The sequence below is a fragment of the Silene latifolia genome, chromosome Y, assembly GCF_048544455.1.
Source record: "Silene latifolia isolate original U9 population chromosome Y, ASM4854445v1, whole genome shotgun sequence".
In the NCBI taxonomy this organism is placed as follows: domain Eukaryota; kingdom Viridiplantae; phylum Streptophyta; class Magnoliopsida; order Caryophyllales; family Caryophyllaceae; genus Silene; species Silene latifolia.
The window spans coordinates 120,257,514-120,267,331 of record NC_133538.1 but is presented as its reverse complement, the minus strand read 5'-3'; the positions used below and the strand labels follow the sequence as shown (position 1 = coordinate 120,267,331).

The window sequence follows — 9,818 nt, the reverse complement described above, 5'->3', positions numbered from 1 at the left end:
TTCTACTCGAATCGAGTACTATGCCGCTTCGGAGGCAGCAAAGGAAGCGATATAGATGCGTCAATTCTTACAAGGACTTTCGGTAGTTCCTAGTTCGAATGACCCGATCACCATCTATTGTGACAATAGAGGTGCCATCTTCCAGGCTAAGGAGCCAAAGTCTAGCAACAAATCTAGACATGTACATCGGAAAGCTCATCTGATCCGTGATTACGTGGAGCAAGAGGAGATAGTGATAGACAAGATTGCGACGGATGATAACATCGCGGATCCTCTCACTAAACCGTTGAATTATGATAAGCATGTAGGGCACGTTATTTCCATGGGAACTAAACGTGTTCCTGAGTTGTAGTACTTGATTATGGATTTGATACATTATCTTTTTCATATACTATTTATAACTTCATCGTTTTATTATAATATTTTGTTTTTTATGTGGATTGTTTCGACAACATTGAACGCCACAAAGTGAACTGAATTACATTATATTTGTTTTGGTCCGTAATCGCCAATGTGAGCTGATAACTCCGGTTATTATATTGTGCAGTCGATTGATGGTGGGTTCAACGAGCCATAAGTCAAACGGTTGACTGATCGATCACAGATGCGAGATTATAACGATACCTCGTAGGACAACTTTTGTGACAACGTAATGGAGTCCTAAATGTTTAAAAACATTCGGTGCCAGGTCGTGGATAGGACATCCATTGTGTTCCTAGAGTCGATTCTTTTGACTATCGACTGTCTCTTGAGATTAAGGCAGTTTTTGGGTGACTTTGGTTTCTTTCTCATGGTCTGCCGTAACTGGAGGCTAAGTAGATTTTTTCTGGGTCATTTCATACTGTGCTTACATCTGCAGGATTCGAGTTGAGGAAAATATCCAACTCTTATCAGGTATAGTTATTTCTCAGGGCCACTCGAGGAGTTGTAACTGAAATGCATGGCCATGCTTGAATGTTGATTCGTTTATCAGTTAAGTTACTCTCTAGTCGGGGAAACCACTCTTGATATTGATCGCTTGTAAAATACGACCTTTGTGAATACGGATTTGCAAATTGTTTTACATTGAGTGGGGGAAATTTTAGGATATGAGAATCGGTTATCGCACATACACTTGTGAGGACATGTGGGAGTTTGTTGGAGCTTGTGTCCTCCACAAATTAGTGTGATAACATTTGTAAATCTCTTACAGGTTCACAAGGGTATACTTCGTATTTTAATCAGTTGATTAACGATTACCTAATAACTGTTGGCTTGCTAGAAAGTTTGACGTTATTATCATACAGAAGGCGGTGATCAACTGGTCCCTAAAGGTCGCACCTATAGGATGTGTTTGAGAGATGTGGTTATAGAAATATAATCACATTGATGCCTAATATGACTAAACAGTTAGTCAATGTGTTGATGAGACAATTATTTAATGAAGATTAAATAATATTAGTTGAGACGAATTAACTGTCAATTCGTAAATTGAATATAATAAGTTATATTTAATTAAATGTATGTAAGGTTAGCTTGGACGAATTAATCTGTTAATTCGTAATTAAATGTAATCGGTTATATTTAATATCAACAAGATGAATGTGTCATAGTGGTAATATTGAGGGTACACAAACCAAGAGGTCATGGGTTCGATCCTCACTAGATGACAATTCAACACATTTTATACATTTTTGGAATAACCGAAAATAAGGAGATCACACTCCTTGTTTCGGTGTTATGGGCCGAATTAGGGAAGATAATATCTCCCTTATTCACTCCCATTTTCCGGTTTCAATAAGAGGCAAAAGGGAGATCATTTCCTCTACCCTAATAACCTAATCTCTCCTCTCATCAGATAAAACACAAAACAACCTAAATTTTTACAAAAAATTTGGATCGATTCTAGCATAATCAAAGGGCATATCTCATATCGTCTTAGGTGCAACTAATAGGCGAATATCAACTTTGATATTGTTCTTAGGCCGTTTTTGCTAGGACCGAAGGTTATTTCTAAATCCTATATACTTTTGTTTATGTAATTTTATTTTATGACTAGTGATCATCTTCATAAAATTCGTTATAATCCTTAACAATAAGGGAAGTATACAGATTATTTCCCACAATGTATCCCCATCTTACCTACCTCATCTCTAAACCTCATCAAAGACATAGTTGTGCATAGAGAATCCACACTCTTCTTGCTCAAGGCATCAGCAACCAAGTTTGCCTTCCCTTCATGGTATATGATATCCATGTCATAATCCCCGATAAGCTCCATCCACCTCCTCTGTCTCATGTTCAGCTCCTTTTGAGTATATATGTATATTAGATGCTTGTGATCAGACTACACCTTAAAGGTCGCCCCCATAAAGATAGTGCCTCCAAATCTTGAGAGCAAACACAATTGCACCCAACTCTAGATCATGCGTCAGATAGTTGTCCTCATAAGGTTTCAATTTCCTAGAAGCAGAGGCAATGACTTTCCCGTTCTGCATTAACACACAACCCAACCCATTCTTCGAAGCATCTGTATACACCTCAAAGTTCTCACACCCTTCAGGTAAAGCTAAGACTGGAGCTGTGGTCAAACGCTCCTTTAATGTTTGGAAAGCCGTCTCATAACTTTCATCCCATCGAAACCTGTTCTCTTTCCTCATCAACGCGGTCATAGGCCTGGCAATCTTCGAAAAGACTTTCACGATTCGTCGATAGTACCCTGCTAAACCCAAGAAACTCCTGATCTCGGCCACATTCTGTGGTGCTTCCCACTTAGCTACTGCCTCTATCTTGCTAGGATCAACAGATACACCCTCTTTAGAAATCACATGACCCGGAAAAGCCTCTTTCTCTAGCCAGAACTCACACTTAGACATCTTTGCATACAGCTGGTTGTCGCGCAGAGTTTGCAACACTAACCTCAAATGCTCCTCGTGCTCCTCCTTAGTCTTGGAATAGACTAAGATGTCATCTATAAACACCACCACGAACTAGTCTAAGAACTGACTGAAAACTTGGTTCATCAAATCTATAAACACTACCGGCGCGTTAAACAACCCAAACGACATCACCACATACGCATAGTGACCATACCTTGATCGAAAAACTGTCTTTGGTATGTCTTCATCCCGAATCCTCACCTGATGGTACCCTGATCTCAGATCAATCTTTGAAAAGACTCCGACCCCACTCAGCTGGTCAAACAGATCATCTATCCTTGACAAAAGATACTTGTTCTTTACTGTAACACTGTTCAGCTCCCTATAATCGATACACAACCTCAAGCTCCCTTCTTTCTTCTTCATAAACAGAACTGGTTCTCCTCACGGCGATACACTAGGCCTAATGTATCCCTTCTCTATTAAATCACCCAACTGTTTCTTCAGCTCCCCTAACTCCTTGGGACCCATGCGGTACGGGGCCTTAGAGATAGGTCATATCCCTGGTTTCAACTCCACACTAAAATTTATCTCTCTCTTTGGTGATAAACCCGGTATCTCCTATGGAAAAACATCTGGAAACTCTCCCACCACTGGTATCTCATCTGCTTTCGACTCCACCATATTATGATCTTTCACATGGCATAGAATAAAGGACACCCCTTCCTCAAGTAAGACTTCATGGTCACCGCTGCAATCACTTTGACTTTGGGTTTGACAACAAACCCACGATAAGACACACTAACTCCCTTAGGACCTCTCAAAGAAACTTTCTTTTGGTGACAATCTATTATAGCCTTGTACTTACCAAACCAATACCAACTATCATCTTAAAACCATCCATAGGAAATTCTAATAAATCCACTGGAAGATCAACCTGCCCAACTATCATGGATACACCCTTATACAACCTCCCATAAGATACTAACTCGCCCGATGGTATAAAAACATCATCTTTTACAGACTCAAACTCTCTCAAACCCATTGACTTAGCATGACCCAACGATACAAAAGAGTGTGACGCCCCCGAATCAAACAAAACAGAGGTAGAAACATCATTAACAAGAAAGGTACCAGTGATCACGTGTGCATCATCCTCAGCAGCTTTCGTGTCCATTATGAACAACTTGTCACTGGTCTTTTGTCCACCTCCTTGTACTGTACTAGCTGAAGTAGATGGCTTGGCAGTTGACCCCTGATTTTTGTTAGCCGCCGCTTTCTGATAAGAATTACCGCTATTGCGGTTGGACCCACCGTTGTTGTTACCATGTCCCCCTTGATTATTGCATGACCCGGCTGGTTGGTTGCTAGCACAGCTCTGTGTCGGACCCTGTGAAAAGCTCCCCTGTGATGGCCTCTGGAAACATCTCCCTCCGACACTAGTACACTCATACCTCTTGTGGCCCATATCACCAGAGTTGAAACACGAGATACTCCAACTGCTGCTACCACGACGTCCACGCCCATAAGAAGCTCCACCGCTGAAACCCGATCGCGATGAATAAGCCCTTACCTAGTTATGATTACCCCTCTTGTAGCTAGACTGACCACCACCCTCACTCTCAGCCTTTCTCTTTTATGGACCCCTCTCTTTGTTTTCTTTGGCCATCTCAACCAACCGCTCAGCTCGTCCTGCCCTCTCATATACTTCCTTAACATCAGTAAGGACCCCAACCGGTAGCTTCTCCATGATCAGATAGGTCAACCCCTTCTCAAACTGAAGTTCCAAGTTCTCCTGACTCAGCCCCGTGTCCTCAGCATATCTCGGCTTCTCATTAAACTTGTGATAGTACTCCGCCACCGTCATATCTAAGGTCATCTTGAAAGAATCAAACTCCTCCCTCAACTTACTACGAACATGCTCTGGAACGAACTCCCTTCTCATCGTTCTCTTGAACTCAACCCATGGTATGACAGACTTACCCTGCTTCAGATAAAGGACTAGGGCACTCTCTCTCACCTTGTCCCGCCATTACCCCGCAATATCTCTCAGGTAGAACGCAGCTTGTTCCGCCTTAAAATCCCCGGGACAATGAACCACTACCAAGATGTTCTCCATCTCCTTATGCCAATTGTTGAGCAAAATTGGCGCACTAGTACCCGTTTATTCTTTTGGGTTGAAGCGGAATATCGTAGTGCTCATCTTGGCAAAGTTTACCCCGGCATCTTTGTCTTTCCCAAACCTCTTAAGGGCTTCGGTTAGTGCATCTTGATGCTTAACCATCTTGGCAATCTAGTCAACACTCATCTCCTGAGCCCTAGCATACATGGCAGACCACTTTGGCGGCATATCTTTGAGCTATTCAGAGGAGAGATAAATGTAAGCACATAGCTTACGGCTCAAAGCAAATATGACCTGCACAGCACCTACTCGATCGAGTAACCACACCCACTCGATCGAGTAGAGGTCACTCGATCGAGTTGCCCACTTACTCGATCGAGTTCCTCAACTCCAGAACCTGACCAGAACTGACACAAAAACACACTCGATTGAGTCACATACGTACTTGATCGAGTAGCCCCCACTCGATCGAGTTCTCCCCCTACTCGAGCGAGTTGCACAAAACAGCAGCTACTGCCCAACATTATCATATACCCACTCGATCGAGTTCAGCCCACTCGATCGAGTCCACCCTACTCGATCGAGTTACCCCTACTCGATCGAGTCATGCTGACATTTCTAACTACCCTCATGCCTTTAACTTTATAACTTTTCACAAAAATAAAATATACATATACAACACAACATCTCCTATTCACATGTTACTATTATAGCCACATTATAAATCAATTCATCATACAACATGCTTAACCAAAATCATATTATCATATACATCTACCTTCACCTTTTTCCACCACATCCTCCATTCAACCACACATGAAACATCCAACATATTCATATAAACATTAGTAAACACATATCGATCCCATGACACCCCATAATGACCGGTTCAAAGTTGTTGGGCGAGTTCGCGACTTTAGGACATCTCCCAAGTCTTTGCATTAGCTCCTAACAACTCTTAACCGGGTTCATTTTCGTTTGACTCTCTAAGTTCATTAGATTCGTTAGTTACAGGTTCCAAAATCGTCACTGTGATACCACTTTGTAACACCCCCATATACCAAGGTGCCTTACCAAGACCACCTAATGCATATGAGAGTGGTACCATCTCGGTTACCCGAGGCAATGCATATAAAATAGACTATAAAAGACCGTATTTTAAATAAATAGTTTAAGTGAATACATCAAAACCCAAAACCTGTAAAGTAAGATACAACTGTTCCAAATCCAAAAACCAACTAAAGTAAATAAAATGTTCGACATCACAGCGGAAGACTTCTAATTGACTCGTGGTGACTCATGCCCAGCTAATCCCTAGCGCATCCAAATCATACCTACTCAATAACTGCTCACCATCCCCGAATGGATCACCACAGTTTTTAAAACAATTAAACGGGGTCAGTTACTGCATACACAATATAAGATATACAACAACAATATACAAACACAATTCTCCAACACCGTCACATCAGCAATCACCTGGCTAGCCTGAAGGTCTAGCCCTGCCAGATTATGGCTGCAACCAGTAATCCACACCGCCAGTGGGGGACCGCAACCGTTCCCACCTAAGCCCCGCTCATCTTTACCGAGCGAAAACCCATGTTCCTTATTGTGCACATCCCCTCTTGTGGCGGGTTCCACAAGGGGCGAATCAATGACGTGAAGCCATTCCCGCAAGTGACTCCACTCAGCCGAGGGCGCACCTCGCGAACCACAAACAAACAACAACCACCAACCACAACATCAACAATACCAATTCAATTACGATATAAACAAATGCAATTAACCAACAACCAACAATTATCTCATGATCATGTAAACAATAACTGAGTAGGAAACCCTACCTGGAATGCAATCACCACAACCAACACAACAGCCGATCAGAAACGCTCCTCTACGAAATCACCTCCTATCAACATACAATCACAGACTAATACCAACAATACTCCCAAAACCCCCAAATTACCCAATTAGGGTTTAAACCAAAGTTAACAAAACAATATGAAAACCGTACTAGGATCTTACCCATAATACGACGGTCTCAACGGTGTAAAGAACTCTGGAATCTGACGACTCAAGCCCTTGGATTTGATAGCAATGTGAGAGAGGATTCAACGTAACTTGTTTTATCTTGTGAAATGTTTAGAATATTATAAAAAGTAAAAATAATTGACGAAAAGTGCTTTTTATATTAATCTCGTGTTGCTATAAAAACCTGGCCAAAAACCCGTAAAACCCGACGCACTCGATCGAGTAAGTGAGGTACTCGATCGAGTGGCCCCTACTCGATCGAGTTGCCCCTACTCGATTGAGTACCCATCAGACAGAACACTGTCCAGAACGCAAAACTAACTTACTCGACAGAGTAAACCTTACTCGATAGAGTACCCAACAGCACATAAAACCGTAGTATTGTAGTCACATGTAGTCTAATAACTCTAATCTATACATATATTATAATGATTAACATGTCTTTTATAATAGAAACAATACTATAAGTGAATTCAAGATGTCACATTTATTACAAGCATATTAACTTTATAATAATAAGGCGTTTGATATAACACCCATGCGTTCTACATGGCCAATGAACGCCTTGGCTGGTAATCCCTTAGTTAATGGATCTGCTACAATCATATCCGTTCTTATATGCTCAAATGACACTCTTAACTTCTGTACCTCCTCCTTGACCGATAAGAACTTTAATTCCATGTGCTTAGCACCCTTGGGGTATTTATCGTTGTTAGAGAAGAAGACGGCTGCACAATTATCACAATAAATTCTCAGCGCCTTGGCTATATTATCAAGGATCCCAAGTCCCGAGATAATGTTTCGCAACCACAATGCTTGAATAGGCCTCAAAGAATGTCACAAAGTTGGCTTCCATAATAGGAGTAGAAATGATAGACTGCTTCCAACTTTTCCATGATAATGTCCCTTCAGCTAAAAGGAAGAAGTAACCAATTGTCGATTTTCTACTATCAACACATTCGGCATAATCTGAATCTGAATAACCAATCACCTCAAGATGATCAGATATTCTATAAGTAAGCATGAGCTCTTTAGTGCCTTACAAGTACCTAAGGACCTTATTTGCAGCTTTCCAGTGGTCTATCCCGGGACTACTTCGTTACCGACCCAACATTCCAATAGCAAAGCTTATATCTGGTCGAGTACATGTCTGAACATAGTTCAAACTCCCAACCACAGATGCACAGGGAATTCTCTCCATTTTTTTTCGTTCCAGTTCATTAGGGGGACATTACATTTTACTAAATTTGTCCCCTTTTTGTATAGGAACTATCCCTGCAGAGCATTCGTTCATTCTATATCTGTCAAAAACTTTGTCAATGTAAGCTTTCTAAGACAACCCTAACAATCCTTATGATCTATCACGGAAAATTTCAATTCCGATCACATAAGATGCCTCACCCGACCATATCTTTCATTTTAAAGTTCTTAATTAGATAGATATTTCATTACATCATGCAACATGCCTAGATCATTCGCAGCAAGCAAAATATCGTCAATATATAAGACTAAAATAACAAATCTGCTCCCACTGAATTTAATGTAGATACACTGGTTGACGGTAATCTCTACAAACCCATATGACGTGATGGTATCATTAAACTTTAAATACCATTATTGTCTGGAAGCTTGTTTTAGCCCATATATCGACTTTCTCAGCCTACACACCTTATCTTCATTATCCGGGGATGCAAATCCCTCGGGTTGGTCCATATATACTTCTTCCTCAAGCTCGCCGTTTATAAAGGCGTCTTTACATCCATTTGGTGAAGCTCCAGATCATAATGAGCTACCAAAGCCAAAATAATTCTTAAAGAATCTTTCTTTGACACCGGAGAGAAAGTTTCTTTTTAATCAATGCCGTCTTTCTGAGTGAAATCTTTGGCAACAAGTCGACCCTTATACCTTTCAATGTTGCCTTTAGAGTCCCTTTTGGTCTTATAGACCCATTTTGACCCAACGGCCTTAGAACCCTCTGGCAACACTACTAAGTTGCCCCATACTTTGTTGTCATCCATAGATTTCATCTCCTCTTTCATGGCAATGAAGCACTTTTCAGAAATGTCACTTTCCATGGCCTTATGGAATGAGACAGGATCCTCACTAATGCTCAAGTCACATTCAACCTCAATGTTATATGTCTCGTAGTCATCTGGGATGGTCGATCTTCGTTCTCTTATAGATCGCCTTAATTGTTCCTGTGGAACGTTGGCTTATCTTCTTCGCCTTACAGATTGCCTTGACTGTTCACGTGACATATTATTCTCCCCTTGAATTGTGACTTGATCATCATTGTTATTGTCATTTTGTGGGTTTTGCACCTCATTTCGTTGTTGTTCCATTATATCATTTGACTGTGACGGCATAAATGGTACAACAATTTCACGTGCAACTTCAGGAGAAGGAACTTCAACCTGAATTTCTTTAATGTCCACTTTTCGTGGTTCAATGCTCCCAGTAGTTTAACCATTCTCAATGAATATAGCGTTTCCAGTTTCTACTATTCTCGTATTGTGATTAGGACAGTAAAATCTATACCCCTTTGACTCTTCAGGATAGCCAATGAAATAAGCACTGACTGTCCTAGGATCTAGTTTTTTTTTTCATTTGGCTTATACAACCTTACTTTAGCTGGGCAACCCCAAACTCGAAGATGTCTTAAACTCGGTTTCCTTCTTGTCCATAGTTCATAAGGAGTCTTAGGAACTATTTTACTTGGAACACGATTTAAAACATAGGTTGTTGTCTTTAATGCATAAATTCATAGTGAAAGAGGTAAATAACAATTACTTAACATGCTCCTAACC

General features: G+C 40.9%; 1 protein-coding gene across 1 annotated transcript; it reads right to left on the bottom strand.

Moving 5' to 3' along the window:
* Positions 1-7,783: 7,783 nt before the first annotated feature.
* LOC141628808 (secreted RxLR effector protein 161-like) lies at positions 7,784-8,212 on the bottom strand. The gene is made up of 2 exons (XM_074441908.1): positions 8,119-8,212; positions 7,784-7,986 (listed from the first exon to the last, which is right to left on the bottom strand). Exons 1-2 carry the CDS (start codon positions 8,210-8,212, stop codon positions 7,784-7,786), a joined length of 297 nt encoding a protein of 98 aa, XP_074298009.1.
* Positions 8,213-9,818: the final 1,606 nt, after the last annotated feature.

Bases quoted from the DNA above. Each gene is read 5' to 3' on its own strand.
- LOC141628808 (XM_074441908.1), bottom strand. From the start codon at position 8,212: ATGGAGAGAATTCCCTGTGCATCTGTGGTTGGGAGTTTGAACTATGTT. The intron at 7,987-8,118 runs GTCGGTAACGAA...TTGGTTATTCAG, and splicing joins CTTTGCTATTGGAATGTTGG to ATTCAGATTATGCCGAATGT.